General features: G+C 37.5%; 1 protein-coding gene across 1 annotated transcript in view; it reads right to left on the bottom strand.

The window, feature by feature from the left end:
- Nucleotides 1-8497: 8497 nt before the first annotated feature.
- Nucleotides 8498-25517, bottom strand: part of rbfox1 (RNA binding fox-1 homolog 1) — a 64383-nt gene continuing 47363 nt past the window's right edge. The window contains exons 10-12 of the mRNA XM_041063284.1: nt 22361-22425; nt 15040-15115; nt 8498-10612 (exon numbers count right to left, since the gene is read on the bottom strand). Coding sequence (XP_040919218.1) covers nt 10490-10612; nt 15040-15115; nt 22361-22425 — 264 coding nt within the window. The 3' untranslated portion in view covers nt 8498-10489. The remainder of the gene's footprint in view (nt 10613-15039; nt 15116-22360; nt 22426-25517) is intronic.

The raw sequence follows: 25517 nt of genomic DNA, 5'->3' as shown, positions 1-25517 counted from the left end.
GCAGATATTCTGTTTAAATGTTCACAGGAAATGGACTGCAAATTCTTTGGCATAATCTGGACCACAGCTCTCTGATCAGCTGGTACACAACTTTGTGGGTGCTATGGAGTATACAGCGAAGTAAATTTACTTAAGTACCTATGATGTGCTTAGACCTTGGTGAGCAGCACTTTTTCTACCTAACCATCACATAATAGTACAGTCCACATGGTGTGCATGAGAATGCAGCTGCAGTTGGAATGTGGACACCATGGCCAGTTATTGCTCTGTACACCAGGGGCAAATGTGGTTCCAGTAGTCTACCAAAAAACAGCCATTGCCCGTTATGTTAAGAAGGCACAACCACATTGACCTATCAAGTTGCTTTGGCAACTACCCCAGCTATAGTGCTCCTGAATTTGAACATCAATAAAAAGAATACAATTCACATTTTTTATAATTCTCTTTTATGTATGCATTCACCCTGCCACAATTAGATGAAAATGGTTTATTTAAAAGTTATTTAGCTTTTTGTCTTTGATAACTATGTGAACATGAAGTATTCATGTCACTTAAAGTCAAATCCAAAGGTTTCAGTCAGAAAATGTAACTAAATATATGTTCAGTATTAGCTCCCTTCAGCCAGATGGCCCACAGAAAACTGTTTTAATGTGATACACTGTCATGGCTGCCATCAGCCTGCATTAGTGAAAATAAGCTAGACCCACTGATAATACATTTCACTTTTAAAAAGGTTCTGTGTTCCCTCCTCCTGAAAATGAATGATAATGCTTTGTATTTAGTATTAGTATATTTATGCTGCCCTCTGCTGGACAACAATGAAAGGCAATACAACTCTTTACTAAATTGTGTGCAATTTGGGTTGAATGTGGCATGCCACAATGAAAAGCATTTCATTCAGTTATTTAAGACAAAGAGCAATACAATTGTCCTTTTAATAAATAATTTCATTTAATTATGACACAGTACATGCATACATGTAAAGGAAATAGAGTATTTATTGTATTTCTGATTTGCTTAACTTTAGACGTTTTAAATCTTCCATAATATCCTGCCCATCAGCAACAAAGAAAAACATCTGCTTGGGTTTTATTTTGTTACTTCTGGATGTTTTAATTCTGAGATTTGTATATCTAAAAATCCTGTAGTCTCAGTAGGGTAAAGGACTAATGAGAACGGCTAAGCTGAATACAGTCATCTTTGGGCTAACACTCCTGTTAGCCCTGTTAGCCTGGGGACTGTGTGGCTTTTTAGCAAGAATGGATATGGATACTGGCAGAATATCATAGTTACATTCCAGCTTATAGCCGCCCAAGTCCCATACCAGGGTTATCGCTGAAACTATCATGTTGAAATGGGATGAGAACTGACTATGGAAAACTCAGTGTGCAGTTAAATCTCAACAAGCCAGCAAGTGCTGTGAACCTGGACAGCTGTTTTCAAGACTGGAACCTACCCTGAGACTTACTGGGCTTGTAAGAACCTTTTCCACTGCAAGGATTCTGTCCTGTATTGTTTTTTTTGTTGGCCCTAGTTGCTTTTGTTATATTTGTTGGAGTTTGATCTAATTGATTAATCATGATCAGTGGAAACATAAGCATGACCTGTGGCAATGGATATGTTATGTAACATTTAATTTAGTTTCTTCAGAATCAAAAGTGACCTTGGTCTTTGGCCAGTCCAGACAGCAGAGTAGGAACAGCTTTTAGGAATATGCTACCCACATTTTTTAACAATGGAAATATGCATTGCTGGCACCTTAGGATGAAGAAGTGGCTGTACTTTGTAAAATTGCATTGCACCACTGTGTAGAACCATTGTCTTTTTAGACTAACGACTGTAGATTATTACATGTGAAAAGTCAAAACAGGGACATTTTACATGAACAAGGAAGTTCATGTAAGGAGACTTTAATGTACATAGTGAAAGAAGTGTTTTTTTATCCTGACTGTGCATTTGTGTGGCATTGGAAGGACAGAGGTGCTGATTGCACTGAGAAGAGGGTGAAGCTAACTAAAGGGAGACAGAAGTCTTAGGGGAGGATATGTGACCTATGCTGCCCCCCGCTGGTTCTGTTCATTCAGAAGAAAGTCTCAATCCACATTTTTCTGCTGGTAAAATATGATGATTAAATTTTGTATCAAATCACTCTCAGAGACATTATGCATTTCTATGGGACACACTCCGACAGGCCAAAGCATTATGACCATTCACTGATTCAGTTGATTATCACAATTATTGGTCTATATAACTATAGCACATGTCAAGCACATGTCAACACCTGGTTCTCATGATCAGTGTGTTGGATAAATAGGCAGATGTAAAGACCTGAGGGACTTTATCCGGGCCCACAGCTGAGATGACTGGCTTGAAGTATCTCTGAAACAGCAAGGCTTGTGGGGTGCTCCTGATCAGCAGCAGCAAGTAGCTGTTAATAGTGGTCTGAAGTGGGACAAACCACAACCTAGTGAAAATGTTAATGATGGTTATGAAGGGAATGTGCACACAGTGCATGGCATTGTGCTGCTTAGCCACAAACTGGTCAGAGTTTACATGCTGGTCATAATGTTTTGGCTCATCAGTGGGGTCGGGGGCAAAGTGCTCACCTGCAAGGATCTGATGGTGGAAGGAGAGATCTAGAAAGTACAGAACAGAAAACAGATGGAGGAATTAATGTCAAAAAGGTTTATCTTGCCATGATAATCATTCCCTGCCTGTTTTCTTGTTTAGCAGGAAGTGGAGTGTTTTGGAGACAGACTGTAAAGGACAGCTAAGGGGACGGGGGCTCAAGCAAATATAACAGAAGAAAGAAGTAAAAACACAGCAAAGAATCCACCATTGAAAAAGGATTTTAACCCTAATTATTTTAATTATACAATTAATCCTAAAACCTTACTTACCCTTAGTATTAACATGTTATCTGTATCTGGATGTGTTATCTGGATAATGGTAACTGTATTTGCATTTGCATCTGGTAAGAATCACATGTCAGAATGAAAATGAGTTATGTGGGTCTGGCTCACAACAAGGCATGAAAAGGTAAGACTTGCTAACTCACACTACAGGTACTTACCTGTAGATTTGCCAATCTTGTTTAAACTACCAGAAAGAGGTAACCTTTAAGAAACATTAAACTTCCTAGGTGATTTTTGTCCTTTAGAATATGGTCACACCTCACACATTGCATTTACACATGATGAGATCTGATCTCAGTGTGACTACACCTTTAAATCTGGTCTGAAAGAGCTGATCGTGCTCTGATTCCAATGAGTTTTACAAGCCTTTACACTTTGACAATCACTGAGAGCCCAGAACTTAGCAAAACATTGACCACACTCTCACAGTTACACACATTCACACATGAAAGTTATCCAATATAAACACAGTCTGACCTGATGCTGCCGTAGTGATGGCACCTGCCAAGGCTACCTCAGTGCTGGTAGTGAGGGAAGAATACGTTTTTCTTAATCATGCCATCAAAATAAATTAAAAGATGCTGATCACCAAAACTGCACAGTGGGTTTAATGTACACAGTAAGTTAGGCTCCCAGTGAAACCAAAAGTAAGCACTCAGCAATATTTAATAACTGCCCTCTCTGTGCTAGCTAATAATACCAAATTCAGAAACTTGAAAGTCACCATCATTTGCAAAAATGTCCAAGTCAGTGATGCGTGACACATATAAAGGAATGCAGGAGAAGGCACTGATAATGACGCCTGAGCAGAGGTCTGTCTCACAGAGCACGCCAAGTTAACATTTATGTTCTTGAGAGTTCAAAATTAGCAAGATGAAACTGGGTTTCTAAAGCTTGCAAAAATGGGAAAGATGCAGTTCACTCTTTTTTTTTCAGTTAATTCAACAGGGTTCTTCCCAACATCAACCAGCTCATTGGGATTTGGTGATTAGAAGTCATAACGGCTGTACAGCTAACAGGGCTTTACATCTCTGAAAATGTTGTAGCAAAGTTTTGAGTATTTCGATGAACTGAGCTCATACTCAACAGATAAAACAGTACTGTGGTTGTGCAGTGGATGATGGTCAAGCAACAGAGCTTATGTTGCTGGTTGTAAAATATTTGAATTCCCTCCTAGTGGGTATAATCTCAGATCCCTGGTACATTTAAGACTGCAAGGAAGAAGTCAATATGAATTCTGCACTGAAATCTACAGGTTAAACAGATAAAGACCACACCCATCATCTCAGTTGGATATTGGAACGTTTGGTTTATTGCACTTGTGACCACACCCAATTCTAGTTCCACAGTTAGGTCAGCATGCAACTGCTGCTAAGGAGCAAGTCACACAGAATTATTGGACTGGGAGGTGTTCATTCTATAAATATGCAGTTTATTAACCAACAGAACAATCAAGCAGAACAGATAGAATGGGAAAATGAACAAATGGTGAGAAATTGTGTAGAGTGTGTTTGTGGGGGTATACTGGTATACTTTTTAATTAACAAAAATCTCGTTTCAAAGTTTTGCTTTCCTTTCTTCTTTTCAAATAAAGGAGTAAAGTTTACAAAGTTTCCTGTGTTTTTCTTACATTGCATTTTTAACATGTATGACACACAAATACAAAGTGATTTCAGCATAAACTGTGTTATTTGGAAAAGTTCTGTAAAAAGGAATGATTACATTTTTTTGGCTGTCATTGCTGATGTATTTTTATTTTTTTTTTATTTTTAATTTTTTTTAATTTTTTAAAGTTTTTTTTTTTTCTACATTATCTGTGATTGGCAGCCATGGTTGGGTTAAGGTGAGGGAAGGTTGTAGTTATGGCAAAACAGAACTGCTTTATTCACCAAATTTAAGCTCGACAAATGCAGTGGAGCATGAAAACAAGCAATCAAAAACAAAGAACAGTGTGTTAGATTAAGTAACAACATGGAAAGACAAACAGAATAAAAAAAACATATAAGAATATATGTACTAATATACACAAGAGCATATATGTTGAGAAGTATATCTCTGCATGATGCTGTCACCACTGTCAGGAATGCAGAAGCATGGTAATGTTTTAATGAAAATACCTGAGCAAATTTCACGCCAATATGTGTAATAGACCTGAGCTTCTTTTAGTACTTTTTCAAGTGTACATCTTGTTAACAAACACAGACACTTTTTTTAATAGATCTACAATGAGATCAAAATATTAACCAAAGCTGTGATCTATGGCTATATCTTCAAATTTAAGTTTAGCTTTGCAGGAAATTTGCAGATATTCTTTGTGCACAGATAATTTCCAATGAGTATTTAAATGGTATAATCTACTGGACTTGAAATTTTCCATTTCTTCATGGATGAATTTCTTTCACACCACACACTGAACATTTGAATTTTTGTGGTTTGCCTGATAAGGTCTATGTCTGTCACATATTTTACATACAGATTAATGTAAAGGGCATTTATACCCTCATCTTTACATACAATATGTAGAAAACCTAGAATTAACCTGCTGTGGTCTTGGCTTTCTTATGGGTAGGTTTATATGTTTAACCTCAACATCTGAAATTTTAGTGTGTCTAAAGTCTGATGTCTGATCTATGGTCAGATTGCAAGTATGTGATGTAGTTCTATGTCCACAAGATGGTGCACTAGAACCAAGTAATGGCGCAGTGTTTTAAAAGTCAGCCCCAGGACAAAAATGATTTCTGTGTGTGACGATGATCGAAACTGACGTCGCATTTGCCTCCGGACATGACAGGTAAGAGTTTACTGAAAACAGAACAATTTCTGAGAATTTAACCTAACATCAACATGTTACATAATACTTTGATCCCGCTGACTACTGAATGGTGATACACCTGCGAATATCACAGTCTGCTTTTAGAAACAGGTTTTGTGTGAGCCTAACTGCTGACTGCTGCCTTTTTATCAAACAGAGACCACAGACTTTTTAGTGTTCTGGGAAAGTATGGTCTGAATTCCAATTTGCTTCCATGCTTACTAAACATGCTTAGCTGCTTCTCCTCGTAAGAGAAAACATTTTTAAAGGATCCTTCTTGTGTCAGAACAAGACATTTAACTTATGACATATTTTCCCATTGTTTCTAGATTACCAAATGTTTCCTGTTTTACATAGGTCTTAATCACATCAGTGTTCATCAAAATAATAAAATAACACTGTATTGTACTGTAGTCCATACATACATACATGATGACACCTCCCTTGCACACCACAACAAAGAACAGTGCACTGGCTACAGCACACTGGCAGAACATCTGCAGAGCTCTGCTGCACTCTGAAGGACCTGAGCCTCCTGTGACAGAACAGTCTGATCTGTCCTTTTCTGTAGAGGACCTTTGTGTCCGTCCAGTGCACATTACTGTATCAAGTCTGTCACTTGGATGGATTATGGGTCAGATCTGACAATGAGTACTGCAGTGTAATAATAATAATAATACACCAGTCATGTTGAGGCTTATTTGCAAGGCTTTACACACACACCCACCCACACACGCACACACACACACACACTCATTATACAGTTGATGCTATATACTGTGTTGTGTTGTCTGTACATGTATGATAAAGTCTAGTAAAGTCAAATCTCAGCGAGGCTCAGTAGCAGCGTGTCTTTTCAAAGGATGAACAAAAGAAAAACTGCCCCTTCGTCTCTCAACATTTTTCTCCTGAATTGCAGAATTAATAAGCAGTTTGAATTATATCTCCACCACATGTGACTTGCTATGCATTAATTATTGATCACCTCTGTCTACACTAGTGAGACATAATTATCTTCTGTCATGTGATCATCGTCGTCAGATTTAAACATTTATGTTGCTTATCTTTCTGCCGAGCCCCCTGGCTACATTTTTTTTTTCTAATTACACTAATCAAATCGAGTTGGAGAGTACTTCTTCTCTTTGCTTCAATTAGAAAGTAGGGATGACATGCATATTTCACTTTATCCCAAAGTACATTACCGGCGAGGCTAAATGATGGATAATAGCTAGTGTTCCTCCATCGTTTTGTCTGATGTTGTACTGCAGGTTGAGCTACAAGGATATATATTTATTCTTGAAACAATGTAAACAGCCCAACTCTAACTGCTGAAGACATGAAAAGATTTATCGCGAACAAAACTATTCAAGCCCCATGTAGATGCGCAAAAACATGCCAAAACTGACAAGTGCAGAGAAGGCCAAAAAAAGAACAGTTCTGATCGAGAGAGAGCTTTACATATGTGACTTTAGAGAGTTTCATTTTAAGTTCAACCTCTAGAATTTAAAATGGCCTCTGGTCCCCAAAACATCCAAATTCCCCAGTCTCTGCAGCATGCTAATTTCTTTACTTCGTCACTAAACAGTTTTTCATACAGGAAAGAGATTAAAACATCTTGAAGAAAAACAAAACTTTATTTATGGTTATAGATAAGTGGAAGAACCATATTACATGCACATACAATGAGAAGGAAGTAGGAAGCCTTGTTTTTGAACCACAACACCTACTGGAAGCAGACCTTGGATAAAGTAGTTGCGGAGTCAGACATTCAGCATAGTGAGAACTATGAGACTTCCAGTTTCTGGCCGAGGGTCCTGGCACACGGCACACAGGCGACGGGCTGAACCAACAGAGCCAAATGGCACCAAGGCTCTTACTGTTGCCATTTTTTATAACGTGATGCATCTGATCATTTTTCCTAATCTAATTTGTTACAAATACAAAAGAGAGATATGTAACAACAACACTAATTGGGAATAGCTGTAAACAGAATGTGGCACAGGAAGCGGCCCATAGGCTGGCTTGCAATGCAGCCGCAGCCCAGCTCCTTGTTGCCTGAGTAGCGCTTTTCACACTACAGAATTATTCCATTAACTTCTATTTACATCATAGATTAGTCTGTTCACAAATTATTTATTTCCCCTGTTTATTTAGTATTTGTAATATTCAAACAGTTAATTTTCAAAGAGTAAAGTCTGAGTTCTAGAAAATAACAGGCAAGATGCCACATTGAGAGCATGAGAAGAAAGAGAAAAAAACAGAAACTGCATAACAGATTAAAAAAGAATTGAACAAAAATTACAACTACAGCACTGATATGCCTGAGGTTTATGTGAAAATTACAATGTGCAAAACAATACATCTGATCGAAAAAAAAAAATGGAACAATGAAACGAATGGGAGTATCTACATGGCCATAATATCATTTGGAAAGTGTTAATAAAAATCTGAATATGAATTGATAGAAAATGAGATGGCTCACCCTAACAACTGATCTACTCATCTAAATCTAAAACATTATACCATTGTGTATTTCATATAACATCTTCACTGCACAGTTCAAATATAATACACTGTTGGATTATTATATTTTACCCCCCATAAATTTTAAATTATTAAAAAAAAACAAAAAATAACAAAATGGTAAAATACACACAGTGGCTATGACCACTGTGTGTGTGTGTGTGTGTGTGTGTGTATATATATATATATATATATATATATATATATATATATATATATATATATATATATATATATATATCCTGTTATATAAAAATCATCACTTATACCAATGACTGTAATGGAATTTTATATTAAAAAAACACATCAGGATGGCAAATGCTCATTATGGAAGAGGATTAGTGCCACAAAACATTTAATCTTCAAATTCTAAGCTAGAATTCTCTGATTAAAGTTTAACTTTCCTCAGGAAACCTGACTTTTTTTTCTCATAGGACTGCAATTCATGTATTTAAAAAAAAAGAAAAAAAAATTCTATATTGATCTGGCCCTAATTCTTTTTCATATCTCAGCATGTAGACTAAGCCATTACCTGGCATTAACAGTTTAGTTGCCATGGCAATCTTTTTTTTTTTTTTTTTTTTTAACTTATCTCGTGATTCCTATCTATGTAGAAGCTTGATTATACACATAAACATACCAGATATGTCCATTAGAACCTTTGGCTTGAAGTCATATAAGCTACAACTTCATTATTTTAATTAGTGAATCTACAACCTGCATAATGTGCTGATTGGCACCGTTCCCTCCCTAAAAAAAACAAAACAACAACAAAAAAAACTAAACTACATGTCTGAGAGCTGCTGTGATTGGTAATAATTGTTGTAGTCTTTTTATTTCATTTCATGGTCATGAGTAACCTGTTATCTCAAGATAACTTATGAAAGAGCAGAAATACCATCATTACTGACTCAATTTGTTGCATTTTGTCATCATAATAAAAGACACAGAATGACAAAGAATCTTCTTATAAACAAAGACACATTGCATATGGGGAAGAAGAACTGGAGGCCTCATTTTGTACTTGTAGTGTTTTGTCTTATAATAACCATAATAACCAGGTGCTTATCTTGTAATTATGAGCAACTCTTAATAGCCTGTCTAATCAATGTAGCCACACAAACTGATTTCATAGGTTACTGTGGTGATATGATCAGATTAGAAGGGGCACGATGAGCTTTAGCTTCACATTAATGGTGATGTTCTCCTGAATGTCTGTGGATGTTGAATGTTTGAAACTGTAATCAAATTTTGAAATGAAGAAATATGAAATCAAAATTACAAGAAATTTTGCATGACATAAATAGAAGGAAACCTGATGTTGAATGTGAAATTAGGCTAGAATACAAGCAATTTCCATAACTATACAGATCTATACATAACTATAACTATGCCAGTTATAATTATTATAACTATAACAGTTCTATACAGAACTATACATCAGACTTGGGAAAGGATTATTTTCTTGGTTTGGCAAAATAATTATGAACATGCAATAATAAAGTTGCAGTCACAAGTAAACAGTTTGTTCTCAAGATAACAAGATAAAAAGTCATGATTTTTAAAATTGTGGACAAATAAAAGCAATCATAGCTGCTCTCAGCTTCTCTGAGGCACCAAAAAGTTCAGAGAACCTTTTGTCTATGTTCATGTTTCCAAGTCTTTTTTACTTCCTCCCAAACCAAAGGGGAAAAAAATAACATAAATGCTAAACTGAGAGAGGAAGTGCCAAAGAAATCTGAAGTAAAACAACACTTGATTATAGCATAGTCACTTAAACACTCTTAGAAAACATAAAAACCCCAAAACGTGACTTATCTTACAGGGTTGGAGTTCTATACAAGCCCTAACAATTTGAATTTGATAAATATTTCCTCTCTGTCCTAATCTCTAGCAGCTCTCTATTAGTATCATGGAAAAACCTCTACAGCTGATAATCTATGTTTAAATCTTTAGAAATTAAAAACCCACAATATCAAAATACACAGCACAAAATATCTGAGGTATAAGATGAAAAATATCAGCTGTTTTTATTCTTATTCTTTTTTTTGTACTTCTCTCTAAGGAGATGCTGAAATGATGCACAAACTGCATGTATTGCAATACCCAGGCCTCAGTAACGTCTCTCCTCTGATAAATCCTTCATCTCTCTGTCTCTCTCACGTTCACTCACACACTCGTGTACACGCACATACACACTCTGTCCTGTTGGAAGGTTGAACATAGGTTGGAGGTGTTGCTAATAGGGTGCGAAGCGACTGTAGCCTCCCCGGTATATACTAGCCTGGAGAGAGGACAGCACCAGCCCCACGTCGTCTGCATGGCTCCGAGTTTTGGCATCTGTCAGTGGGGCGAACGCGTTCTGAAACACATGCATCCATACAGACATACAAACGCACAAATCCAACAACACATACAAACATACACACACACACACACAGGTGTACACACCCACCAGAAAATCCAAAAACACACACAAACACATATTTATAAAAACACCAAAGTACACGTAGACAAAGGCATGGAAACATGCACACACACACACACACATACCCTTGTTAGCCCCCCTTAGTCCAGCACAAACTACTACTAAAGTTTCAACATTACATTACCGTTATTCCAGTGTAAACCCATGGGAGATGAAAAGACCCATGACCGGCGCAACCGTCATGCAGCAAGCACAGCGAGACGCTTCATGCCAGGGGAACATGCCAACAGCTATGTGAAAGAAATCCAGTCAATACAACAATGAGAAAGTGGTGGAAAAGATGAATCAAAGAAATCAAGTCAAAGGGTGGTTTGAAGCAGAATGTGAACCCGGGACGGGCTGTATCTTCTGGATGGATCATGCTGGTTTTCACCGAAAGGAGGCGATGAAGACTCAACAGTAACTTTACTATATTTTAGGAAATGTTTTTTTCTGATAACAGTTTATTTATGAATCCTATTTATCTATGATTTTTTTTTTCTTGATAAGCAATACCAGCCCTGGACCCGACTTTGTCAGTGATGCATGCTGTTGTTTCTGTGTCATCAACTTTATTACTCTATCGCAATCTTAACGATAGCAATATTCAGGAGGTTTAATGTAGCAGTTATGGCAATACTGCAGACTGTGACTGCTCTTGGCTTGGGGGGGTTAAACCACCTACCTCTACCCATTCACAATCGTTTATTTCAGAAAGTTTATAATACCACTAACAAATCAGTTAGTGGGAGAGTTAATTTATTGGATGTTTAGTTAGTGGACTTTGAAATACAGTGGTACTGTATAGGGACCATGGTACTCAGGTTAAACAACCATCAGCTAGCTGGTGCAGCTAATGTAGCACTTGCAATTTATTAAGCTTAGGCAGCTTAATGTCTGCGTTTGCGTGGGTAAGGGTAGGATTCCAACACAATTAAAAAGCGATGATGCTTTGGAAACACTGTGATACTTTCATGCCAATAAAACATCTTGAATTTGCAAAAGCTAAATTTACATTTTTTGATATTATGTTTGTAATTTTTTAATCCACATTATGATTAGAGTGTCATAACTTGTGAAAAAAATGATTTATTAGCTCAAATGTTTTAGCGATAGTAGAAATTAAGTGAGAATGTTCATTGCTGAAAGACAGTAGACTATTTTCCGTCGATGATAATGAGTAAAAGAAGTAACAGATAATGAAGAGAAAAATCTGTCTGTTGTTCGTGGTTCTTTTGTCAGTCAAATGTACAGACTATTTTAACTAGATGGCGAATTAGAGAGCAAAACTGTAGATTATGTTGTTTGTCAATCATTTACAGATTTCCAATAAAACGGTGTGTCTGTGTGTAACAGACTTCCACAAAGACTGCTCTCTGCTATTCATGCTCCCTCCTCGCTCCCTGCTCCTAAGAGCAGAAATATAAGCACGGGAATCCTTCATGAGACAGAATGAAACGATTTCCAGGTCAAATTAGTGATTAAACAAGGGAATTGGGATATACCCAGGATTATGGCAGCTGGACAAGTGAGCAGGCAATATTCGTATGAAACAGCCTTTCAAGCTAGTTGAGCTAGTTTAGCCTATGCAAATCAAATGCAGATTTAATGACTTGCTGGGCACAAGTAAGATTCAAAGATGTTGCTAATCAGAGGGCCCAGGCACTTTAACAAAACACAACTCACACTACAGTTTGATGTAAGTGATCTTCAAACATTCATAACACAGCTTGTTGATTGTTTAATATAGATTTGTGTTGTCTGGAAGCCATTCTTGAGCTTAACCAGAAAGTTTCAACAATCTTTCCCTCCAGTCCAAACGGCTTTTATAACTTCTTCTTCTTTCTTCCCTTACTTCCTCCCTGCGGCTGCAGCACCACGAGGGATTTAATTATCAAAATGACTAATTATTTCATTACCAGGGAGTGCGGGGTGAGGTGGTATCCACCAAATTAGAACTATAATAACTAACATGGACTGGGCTGCCAAGGCATGAAGACATTCATCACCTTTTACAGGCGGGATTAATGTGGCATTTGGATTGCCGTTAGTAGCACAGACAAATTCAATTAAGTTTAAGTGAAGAGATGTCAACGCTGCAGAGAAGCATGCACAGTGCCTGCTGACTGTGGTGGGGGAGGGGGACAGTATGGAGGAGATGAGGTGAGAGCGTGTGGAGATTGTGGACTGAGGTTGGAGTAAATTAATATACGTATAGCTGGCAAATGGAACTGTTTCTTGTGAATGAACCAAGAGACCAGTGTCAGAAATAAACTGACAATTCACTGAACAAATGCTCACACAGGCTGGATTTTCAATCAGCTTTCTCTATCTGTTTCTCCATCTGTAATTTTCGTTGATGCCATACTTGATCTTTTAAAATGTTTTAAAAATTAATCATGCTCATCCTCATGGATCCCACAGTCTCGTTCATGATGAAAATACAGGTGAAGACTGTGGACTTTACCGGCATCTATGCACTTAAAAGAGTTGCTTTGGTCATTGCTGACTGTGAAGTAACATGACTCCACTGTAAAAGATGCGAGATAAAATTCACAGCGCTTGTTTTCAAACTAGCGTAAGGCATCATCAGTCAGAGTAGCCCCTGGATTCTATCATGGAAGCATTCGCAGAGCTGCGTTCCAGCTGTAATCAAATAAAATAGACTCACAGGTCAACAAAAACGACTAAACCAACAACATAATAGGGAAAACAACATAGGGAAAAGTGCTGCTTACAAAGGAGCCTTCATTTTTGTTTGAAATTCTTTTGCTAATATATCAGATACTATGGTAGGGATGGTATAGTTGGAACTGCTGGCTCCAAATAAGATGTAGTTCCCAGGTGGAGAATAATACCCAGATTTGCAAAACTTATGTAGAAAACATTAAGTCACAGTAGCTGTAGTAATTTCTAGCCACTGCTGAAAATCACAGACAGCAGATTATAAAATGAAACTTTCGTCTGTTGTCTAATAGTGTATTTCTAAGCCAGTGTTTGAACTGGACTGTGTCTTCCTGTTGTTCAACAATGCCAACAGTGACGACTGCTCAGAAGAAATGATCTGAAAAAAAAAATGCATCTGATAATGGCATGTCTCAGATCCACAAAGAGTAACTGCAGGTGAAACCTTTTTCTGCTGCCATTTAGAAAATACTGAATACAAGAATTTAAAGACTTTAAAGACTTTAAGTGACAATATTTTCCTGCTTTTGAACTTCAAGTGGAAGCAAAAGATAACAGTTTGAATGGTTTACCGAAAAGGTGACATTCATAAACCTGATCCTGTTTTGAGTGTTTAGTTGCTGTTTAGTTTAACATTTTAGTTGTTAACATTCCCTTTCTTAAGATAAAAAGAGAAGATTTATCTTCAATAGACATTTCCCATCCTGTGCTGCACACCTGATTCAGTTTGTGAATATCAATTAGGCTTATTTATAACTTGAAGTGTGCAAATGTAAAAGGGATTTGAGAGGACTGGGGATTGATAAGTAAACCCAATACTGAATTTTGATGTAATAAAATTCCCACCATAAAGAATGGCTTTACCAAATAGAGCTTTGGGGTAGTGCTTTGTGCTCTAGCCAACCGTCAGGTCTCAGTTTCATAGGCAGCAATGTGGACTGTTTCTTAGGACTTCTTAAACATGTTCCCGGCGGCTACTGGGCTCAGCCAGGGTTGTATCTTGTGACTGATGATGATGAATGGATCACCACTTTTTGCAGATAATGTTGTTCTGATGGCTTCATCAGACTACAACCTCTGGCAAAGGTGCAAGCAAAGGAGGTCATGAGTGTAAGATGCAACAGGAGGTCACGACACTGCTAAGGTTTCAGTTAACTGGCACATTTTAAACTACAGTACACAATCTACAGTCATGAGCTTTGGGTAGCACCCAAAACAAATCGATTATGCATATAATTGGCCATAATGATTTTCCTTCATCGAGTTGGCTGGAGACCCTTTCAATGAAAACCTCTGGAGGCTTGGATGGAGGATCATAGGCTTGGATGACTGACTCTTTTTAAGGTCTCTATAGGCAACTTGTTAGCTTCAATAAAATAGCTTCAATTCCAAGGTGAAGCGTCAGATTGTACTGCATTAAGGTAAGGCACTCATTTAGGTCTAAGAATATGTTGGTTAGCCTGGCATTTGATAAGGCTTCCTTTACTATGATAATATGGGAAGGCCTGCGGTAATGTTTACAGGTAAATATGGCTAAAGATTATAGACATTCTGCAAATGAGAAGTGGGGATGATGCATGATATGAAGAGGACCAGACATGGAGAAAAAAGATGTGTGGCAGATATGACACTCTTACCATGGCACCAACGCTGTATGTGGCTGCTGGAGCGAGTGTGTGGTTGTAGGGGTCGGCAGCATATACTCGTCCGTAACTGTGGAAACAGAGGAGATAAGACAGGATGGTTATGTCAAATTATGTCCTGGCAATCGAGCAGAGACTTCAAATTATTACTCCTTAGTTCTTTCTTGATTTACTTTCCAATTACCTATGACATGCTGTGGGATTAATTATAAATATAGAGGTGGGTCACACTTTACTTGCACAGAGACATGTTACTATTAAACTACATCATTCAATAAGAATTAAGAATATTAAATTTATGTCAGCACAAAGTCACAAAGAATTTTCAGCCAAGTCTGCAGCTGTATAAGAGCTTTTATAGTATATTGCTCTTAGACTCATTGCTCAAAAGTTATAAGTAGGAAATAATATCAAAATTACTCATCAAGATCCTGTCAAACTTCTGAGTCACATTTTTGACTTCATCATTAACAATTCATCACTTAAGAACACTTAAGACATGATAAGGGCCCGTCAGGGGTCAGGGCCTCTGCCCATAATTGAGCGACATTGGTTGGTTGAAGTGATTAGAAGTTAATCCTGATTAGTTTTGGACACTGCTATTTTCCAGGCAGCTCACCCCTACCCCCCCAAGCTCCATGTTTGACCTATCTTATCTCACAATGCAGAGTCCTGACCCACCATCAGTGTCTGTGTCTGCCAGGGAATATATGAGAATGTGTGGTGAGCTGCAACTACAACACAAATTTAAATGCAGTTTTAAAGTGACCCTGAGGTGAAAAGGTAAAAATGGAAACATTTTCTCAACAAAATAGTTGGAAACTCTGTGCAATGCACAAGGTTTTGGGACAGAGTGAATATATAAGGAAAATATTTCCAAAAATGCAAATAGCTTGGCAAAAGCAATGTTGTCTTGCAACTACCTAACGTATTGCAGTCAGATTACCTTAAACTGTATTACCATGGTCATTTTGCAGAATAATATGCTATGTTTTTTGAATGATTTTGAATTTTGAATGAATTTCCATCTACAAACAAGCATCATCTTTGCGAGTGAAAGATGAGAAGATGGAAGTCTTATGTCTGTGTTAGAAGCTCAGACACGAGAATTCATTAGGATTCAGCCCTAATGAAAATGTATTAGGATTTAACTGCTGGTCATCATGAATGCATGGGCAAAAGTACATGTGTTATTTAATGCTGTTGAGCTATTTCACTTGGACTACAGTGGTGAACCAAACAACAGACACTGTCATTCCTAGAGCCCCACTTGATTGCCTTTTGTTGGGTTAACTGTAAGTCTGGAGGTGACTAAGGGGCCTAATTTTGCATGAAAAGCTCATGAACAAGACATGGATTGTAAAAAAAAAGTGCCACCAGTTTTTACTTTTTTTCTATAAATGAGGTAACTGCTTCCAAGATCAATGGTTTCTCTGCTATATGATTTATGCCTTGAAGATTAAGCACAACAAAACATTAACTAAAGTAAGGAACAGTTGTGAAGATTCAGCTTCGCATCCTCATCCGCCTTTTTTGTCCCTTAGTAAAACAAGGTCAAGAAAACTGGAAATCAACCAGCATGTGACAACTGCCAGAAGAAAACAGGTATTGCAACTCTTCCACCTGTGGGGGTCCTAACTCTGGACCCCCACAGGGTTTCCTCCCTTTAGCCTGCCTCCCCCGCTTGCCAATAAGCAACTGGTATTTATTTGTCTCATAGCTGGTGGTCCTCCTTTGAGGAGGCCCCACATAGGGCTTGCTGCCAGGAAGGTTTTGTTTAGGTGGGTTCTATACATCAGGCTTAAGACAAGATGTGACACTCAGAACCCACCTAAAAAGTCTCTGTTTACTGATTGAAACAGTCACTTAACTCCCTGTAAAACTGCTTCCTCAGAAACATGGATATGGGTACCACTATGATTCCTTACTGGTCAGTTGCCTCACAAAGAAGACAAATCTTTGCCACTGGTCTTGTCAAAGAATGTGATTTTCCATTAATGGCTCAGAGTCATTAGGATCTTTGAAGCAACTTTGTAATAAGAAGATAATTTAGGATGATCATCACACATTGTGAATGAATGCAGTGCTTAGAATCTTCCTGACCCTATGTATGCCTTCCCAAACAGCACCACAATGGGATCCAGCAGGAGCATCTTTTGCATTTTACTGTGGTCTAATGAAGCTAAAGCTTTCTCTGAGTTCCCTTCACTTTCACTTCCCTTGTTCATGAATATGACAGTGTTTAAGAGTTGAGATATGTTGGTACTTTGCTAGAATGTGCTTTGTATCTTCAGGCATGAAAATTATTTAGTCGTCCTCCAACTCTCAAAACACCTCTTTCATAAACTGGGTCAAGTTTGTAAATGGTGCTTTCTCTTTTACTGTATATTGTCCAGATGCCAGTGCAACAAACTCGTTGTGAAATTCTTCCCAATGACTAAGAAACCATAGAATGACCTGATCATAGCCCCTATACAACCACAAGTCTCTAAGTTAGATCTCTAAGTTGCCCCCTAAGTGTTCCAAGTTATACAAACAGTCTCTTTTGATGTTTAAGCTTCCACATGATGTTCTAAATTGTAGAGGAAAAAAAATACAAAATAAGAATTTGTGGTAGAAACTGAGAGCTATGTCTGTACACGGAGCGCTGTTACATCATTTTGTCTTTGTAACAGGATGTGAAGATTTTTGAGAATATGTTGCTTGCTGAACACAAGGATTTAAATATGACTGAGTTTTTGTTTGACCTGATGTTTTAACTTGAAGCACATTTTCATATGCATCTGAAACACTGCTGTGATATGAAGCATTTAATACTGCTAATTGTGAGACACCCCTCTGTTTACATCAGCAATAAAATCATTTATACTGAGCATTTTTGCATTATGCTTGCATTAACATCTTTGCCAATGTACCTTTCACTTCCTCTTTTTATCTGGCTTTTATCATCCATCACCTTTCACCCATAGTCTAATCAATTGTCGCTTTCGCTGCTGATGGAGTTGTTTTAGCACATGCAAAAATGACTTAATCCATTGTTTAATGTAATAAAACAAAAACAATCATCATTAAGACCATTACTGTATAGTGCCTGAAAGCAAAAAAAAAAAAAAACAACAAAAAAAATGCTTTTACAGGGACCATGTGCTGGACCTGTACCTTGTACTTTCAATCAGAAAATCTGTGTGGTGCCTCAAGCTCTAGCACAGGTTTCTTGAATTTGACAGTGAACATGTTTGGGTATAACCTACAACCAGGCACAATGGTACAAAACCTCACTGTGACACACAATTATTATTCCAGCATATATGATGTGTGTATGTGTGTGCATGGATGTTTAGGACTAACAGTTTGCTAAGTGCAGGAAAGGTAACATTTTGGGTCACAAAACAAGTATGTCGTGTACCTTTGCTGAAGTCCAGACACTAGAGGGGTAGGAACGTTACTTTTATCATCAAATTAAATCAACATGGACAAATGAATGACCTTGTTACAAAAAACGGTGATGTGCAGGTACTGCTTAATTCCTGGATCTGGAAAAGTTCGTGCTCTGGTAATGGACAAAGAAGTCTGTGCTTGTTCATGTGCATGTGGGCAGTAATTTGTTAATGCTCATAATGTGTTTGTATGAGTATATCAGCATGAGTGGCTGAACAGCATTTGTGTTTGGTCTGTAGGCCACATGAGTCAGGCTGGATCTGGTCAGGCCTCATCAAAGCAGCTGTTGTAGCTTTTCCCCTCTGCGACCCTCACGGCACAAAACATGGCCGACACGGTGCCAGTGTGGCCCGCACAGATGGGCACATCAAGGCTGCACAGGTACATGAGCAAGTCCTCAAAGATTCACAGACCAGGGTGAAGCATCCAGTCTTCTCATAAGCCTAAAGACTTGTTTAAAGCTCCATTAATTGATAGTTGCTCTTAAAAGCTTATAGAAGCCCATTCTCTTATTTCATTTGACTCAGCACCTGAATTCAGGTCAAACGTAATTAAAATTTCCAAATGTTCCCAACCATACAATAATCAACTGTGCATTAATCCATAATCATGTGGTACAAAGTTTGTGTATCATGTGTTAAAGATAAAGATAACGTTTTACAATTTATTCTCAATTTCAAACAGCTTTTAAGCCTTGGTATAAATCTTTTCTATTTCTAATCTTGGCTTGTCCTTGTTTCTCCCTCGACAAATATAGCCACTTTCATCATTCATAAACATATAGTTTCTTTTCAAGTGAACCTACTGTATACCCACCAACATAGCGGTTCTATTGTCAGCACTGAAGCCCTCTCTATAATTTTACATGGTGCTCCTGAAAAAGATGGATTTAGATGTATTTCTGCAATCTGAGACTGGTTCATTCAAACCAGGCTTGCAGAAAAAAAAGGTGGTAAAGTGAGGCGGAAGATGAATAATACATCACAGGACAGACATCTGCAAGTTCCATGCAATTATAAACTAAAATTACACACCAGTGCTTACTAATCCTGCTCAAATTATTCATTGTGTTCTGAATATATCTAATATTCATAAAAAGGGGACAGGCACATAGGATATGAAACATCATCAAATATCATTTCACTCCTGGAAACTATTAAATCCAAGCCCTTTTGCAATGCTCTTGAAGCATATTTTCACTATTTAACTAGAACTATGACTCTTTACCCAGTTAGGACTGGAACAACTGGAACAAATTTAGTGAAGCATCTTATGTTCCACTTTTGCTGAGACTTTCTCAGGTCAATCCCATGGCCTCCATGAGTTTTGAGCATTCAACATTGTTGCTGCTGTTATGGACATTTAAGGTCCCATTTTGTGAAAATGTGTTTTGTATATGTTTTGTGCTTTTTATGAAGTTTAATAAAAGCTATGAAAAAGTCGCTGACAACTGCCATTCCTCCAGCTCCTGCTTCATAAAGCCAGTAAGATTTTGATCCAGTTTCTACATCTGGACAGAGAGAGGCCCAAGAAAAGTTGGGGGAAATTAAATAACCACAAACTTGTTTTTTTTTCCTTTTGTTTGTTTGTTTTTTTTCTTTTTAGCACCATTAAGTACAGAAGTGTTTAACAGAAACACTGTACAGATAAAAAAGTGTGGATCTGGTTTCACTGAATAACCACAGGTGGTTGAGTATTCGACACTATCACTATCACTAATTATCATCTTTTATCAACTTTTTGACAATTAATTCTTAGATTCATTCTCATAATACCAGAACGTTGTTTATTTGCTAAATCATGTTGTATTTATGAGTTTAGTTGTATTTCCCTGAGTTGGGAAGAGGCCTCTTGTATGAGCCAATGGCTTTTTGACCACATCTGTTTTGTGCTGTTGTATTGTGTGCAAATAAACTGATTTCTAATATGTTCCTGATTGAATTTGTTTTTAACACTGTTTCCTCTTAGACAAATGTACATTTCAACATCAGTAATTCCATCAGTTAATGTCTTACTTTCCCAAATACTGCAATTTCCATTTGGTTTAAATGTGTACTAAAAGCCTTCCTGTGGGTCAAACAGCACAATCCCACCTTCCTGGTAGGCTTTATTTAATGTTTTTTGTAATTTGTATAATTATATCATGACCATTGAAAACATTCTAAATTAATGCACCAATATTAAACTGCTGGTGAAGGTAGTGAAAGCTACCTAAGGAACTTGGTAGGTAGCTGCCATTGCTCTTTTGCTCAATGACAAAAAAGCAATGAGAACAAATTGAGAGCAAATTTAATTTCAAATGTGTGTGATATATGTGTGAATCTGCATCAGGGGAATGAAGATAGGACTTTTCAAAGAACTTTCTGTGAAGTTGGTGGCTTCAGTCTGAGGGACAGCTGCAGGGAGAAGAAGAGAAATTTCTCTTTTAAACTATTAAATGTGAATACTTTCTGGGATTTCAAGGAAGAAATGTACGGCTGATATTTTTCATTTGATTCTTGGCATGTGGCCATGGTTTAAACAACTTCCACATTTGTACACCCCATGATGTGGAGCTCTCATGTCATTACACATTATTTGAAAATAGTAAAAGTCAGTAGAGTCAGAGTATGGTAATGGTATCTCTTTTCCAAGAGAAACTCTGCAGCAGGATGCGCTATTAACCCTCGTATTGTCTTCCTATTTACTACGCACCTTTGACGAATTGACCCGGTCTTGTTTGATTGCTTATAAAGCATGACGTATAAAATGATCACCAATTTTTTTTGTTTTGCCTTTTTAGTGAACTTGTTTCCAACACATAAACATATATTTTACACTTATTTTTATAATGTATGGTATAATAGACCTAATTTACATGAAATTATACCTCGTTTTTGAGTAGAAAAAAGCAGAAATTGTGAATTATTTTGACTATAGTTAGGATCAGAGGCACATATGTTGATGAATTATCACAGACTGGTATATGTCAGAGTTTAGTCAGGATACTGTTTTGAAACCATTTCAAATTTTTTAATGGCAGCAAATAGTCACACCTGTTTTCCTCCCGGGTTTAATTGACCTATCTATCGAATTGATTACTGGGGTGTTGAACACTGTGTTTTGGGTGATCACTGACAGGCATATGTCAAACAGTAGCCAGGAGCCAAACAAATATGATTTGTAAAGCACAACACTTACTTAAACACAAAACATCCCTAAAACTATTTTGAACTTTAGAAAAATACAATCAACAGAGAAACTGTATGTGTGTGTGTGTGTTTGTGTGCATGTGTATGTAGCCCCATGTGTAGCCCCATGTAGGTAAATCAGAAGTTGTGATGAAATCAGGTTTACACATCTGTAGTTTTGAAGTTGTGTGTGTGTGTGTGTGTATGTTCATTGTGCTGGAAAGCGCAATAGTGTGACCCATTGCACCACTAAATATGGCCAGGTCAAATTGACCCAGGAGGACCACAGGTGATATAAATTTTAATAAAACACACATAATTCAACAAAAAAAGTCATAATCAATTTTCCTTGCAAAAAGCATAGTGTGGGACATCCGTGTAATTTTCAGGCAATTATATGGAAGAAAACCAAAGTTATGGCATATTAACTTTTGAAAATGGGTCAAATTGACCCAAAGACAACAGGAGGCAATGTGCAGAACTTTCATTACATGCCAACTAAATTTTGCTATAGCCTTGCTGTAGTTGACTAATTCAGCCACCTCCAGTGACAGCTCTGAAGCTGAGTGTTTCTGAATGCAGTCCAAAAGTCTCTGCTGTGTAAATAAAGCCACTGTAGTTTTTTATAGTCATTTATAAGTCCTTATATCTTGTCTTGAAAATAAAAATAGTAAACCTTGCATCTCAATATGCCATTTGTATCTTACCTGTCACTGTATGCAGCAGCTGTGGCAGCAGTAGGCTGGGCATATCTGTAGGCAGCGTAACCACCCTAAGAAATACACACAAACAAGGAGAGAGAAGAGGTAAATTTTTGGTAATATTTTGTATGTCTGCCTTTATTTTTAATGAAAGATTCAATCGTCTTGGGCATGGATGATATCTGTCTTGCAGAGGTATACAGACTGCCAAAGAGAAATTCTGGTGGAGAAATAATATCATCATCCAAGCCAACATGTTCTTATTTATCACATATGACACGCTGTTTTTCTTTCACAAAATTACAGGAATCAGTCTACAAACTACCAACCCAAATAAAATTTTTAATTGGAGAATGTCCTCAGTGGCTGAAGCCCATGTGGAAGCAACCAATTAGCTCCCTGAATTCCCCAAAAGAACTCACGTCTCATTGCTGATATGCAGAGCTCACTGACTGATCTACAGGAATGGGAAACACGAGAGCATATGAAAAAATAAGTATAAATTCAGCCCCCCAAAGAAGTACACAAAACCGGGGTGGGTGTGGGTGGACACAAAAACCCAGTTCAGTCCAATAAATACAGGTCTGAGAATGCATACCTTTTTAAATTTAGTGATCCTCCAAATACCGTAGATGGTAATTTTTGTATGTTTTTTTTAACTTTTTTTTTTTTATTTTTTTTATTTTAAGTTTTACTTTACTTTGTACAATCTGAATGCTGGAGGTGAAGACATGGCTGGAGACAAACTGTGGCTGACAAAAGCTGACAAACCCACAGGCTTCCATTCCAGTTCAGGTGCAATTAATGTCCTTGCACTCACAAAGCATAAAAGTTTCAGATCTGCTTTACTTTTTAATTGTTCCCATGCAGATTTAAACCGAATCAAAATATGCTGTACACAGCATATTATATAGATTAATAGTACTGGTAAGTAATATAGAAAACTGTAATTGGAAATCAGAAACTATTTAGTTTATTTTAATTTAGTAGTATTTTCTTTTCGAATTTTCGAATAAGATTTTACAATTGGATCTTACATGACTAACTCAAATGAAAGTAATCTAACCGAAACCATTAGGTTAAATATGTTTTTCATTTATTGGACATGCTTTGTTGTGCTTCAACTTTTCTTTTATTACCAGTTATGTTTCAATATAATTTTGAAGGAGCAGCTTTTTGAAATCCAAATTACTTACTGCACTTTTATAACAATTTTGAAGAATGCTGAAGCCTGTCCACATACTACTTAGTGATTAGTATTTGTTCAGTGTATTGCACAGTGTCATCTAATGTGCTCAGTGAATACTGCTCAACATGTCCTGAACATGTCACAATTAATAACACCCACCAATTATTGTAGACGCATGCACACACACACAGGAACATGCAAGCAGCAGTGATCACACATAGTGTAAATGAATAAATGTTAATTTATTTCATCCACCTCTTTTGCATCGTGGCTGGGTTCTCGTCTTATTTTACTCTCCTTTTAAAAGTGTAAGCAGTTATATTACAGCTTTGCAGTCTTTCAGATCTCACTGAAAGCCAGCAGACTTGGCTCTAAATCACACATGACTGAAAATCCCTGCTTTATCATAAAACAAAAGCCATTTTTCTCCCTCCCAGGCTTAGTGACAACTCCAGCACTTCTCACATCATTTCACCTTCCACCCTTCCACACACTGTGACTGAGACAGTATGTCTGTCCTGACATCAGCAGTGTATTATTACCACTATAAACTGTGGAGGTAAGTAAGTGACACTTAGTGCGTCGATGATGGGCCGTGGCAGAAAGATGAACAGGTTGGCCCGTGTTAGTCACTAGCCACTGTGGATTGTCACTCCTGACTGAGTGACTAATGGCAACCTTACAGCTCTGTGTGCAGGTGTGTGTGTGTCTGCAAACTGTATTTGGAGAAGAGACCAATAGTTGGTGTGTACAATATGTGCACACACACAATCTCATGCAGGGAATGTTCCTAATCCATCATACTTGCTGATTCAGAGAAGGAAAGAAAGGCCAAGCAGGACATCTCTTCCAGTCTGTCCATCCATCTTTTCTGACTTTCAGTATTTTTCACCTGTCTGCAGGCCCACAGTCATGCTGTGGCACTGCCTTCAAATGACTAAAAGCAAAGCTAAAATCCCAATGGCAACACATGTCTCACGTGTTTCTTTATAGAGTGAAATATCAAATAAAAGCCACTTTTCAAGTACAGGCTGAATCCACCATGAACAAATAAAAGCCTAATGTGACATTACTGATCCAATAATAACGCAAGTAAATTCACCAGTGTTGGTTGTTAAGTAAAGTAGATTCACAGTAAAGTAGCAACAACTCCAGCAGTAAGACAACATCATTATGTCAAATGACTTTTTACAGAGGTGGGGATACCGGTGCTGAGCTGAGCCATGCGTAATCATGACCATTCAAGTTCTGCTGGCACAGCATAAATGGACACCAAGGCAAGGTAAAAGTAGTAGTCTGGGTTGATGCTGTGTTGGATGTGTGCTGGTTTACAGCAAATGCAGTAAGCAGTTGGTGAATGTAGGGGATTATGCCCATTAATGTGGAATATCTGTCCAGGGAGTTTGTTTCTTAGATGGTAGCCATTAACGTTTTTTTTTTTTTGGGGGGGGGGGGGGGGGGGGGGGGGTTTATGTTGTGACTGCAGCATGACAGTCAATCAGTTATATTTCTAGCTGGTAAAACCTTTAAATGCCAAGATAGATAAATAAAACCTCCTATCAGTTTCTGTTTTTTGTATGAAATAATTTTGTTTTATCTGAATGAGGAAATGTTACTCAGGACACCGCGTAGTCCAAGAGCTACACTGTTGTATTTTATTCACATAATTTCACCATTATTCTACAGGCAGGTTACTGTAGGGTGTTTCCTTTTTTTTTTGTAGGTAACTTTCAAAAATAATACATTTACCCAGCACAATTCAACTGTAGGTGTTCTGTCAGACACTGACCTTCATCAAGACCACTTGCCTTTAATACATATTACAATGCAGTGGTCTAAAGACAAGGGTGAATGGTTTGACACACATTGTGCAGGAGTAAGAGCCTGGAAATGGTGCTTTCAAGAATCAGTTCTGAATTGAATTGTGAGATTCCCCAATCCCATTTCCATTTTGAAAGTCTCATCGTTTTCTAA

The sequence above is a fragment of the Toxotes jaculatrix genome, chromosome 18 (genome assembly GCF_017976425.1).
Source record: "Toxotes jaculatrix isolate fToxJac2 chromosome 18, fToxJac2.pri, whole genome shotgun sequence".
Taxonomy (NCBI): domain Eukaryota; kingdom Metazoa; phylum Chordata; class Actinopteri; family Toxotidae; genus Toxotes; species Toxotes jaculatrix.
The sequence above is the reverse complement of the archived record's forward strand: the minus strand, read 5'-3'. Positions and strand labels throughout refer to the sequence as shown.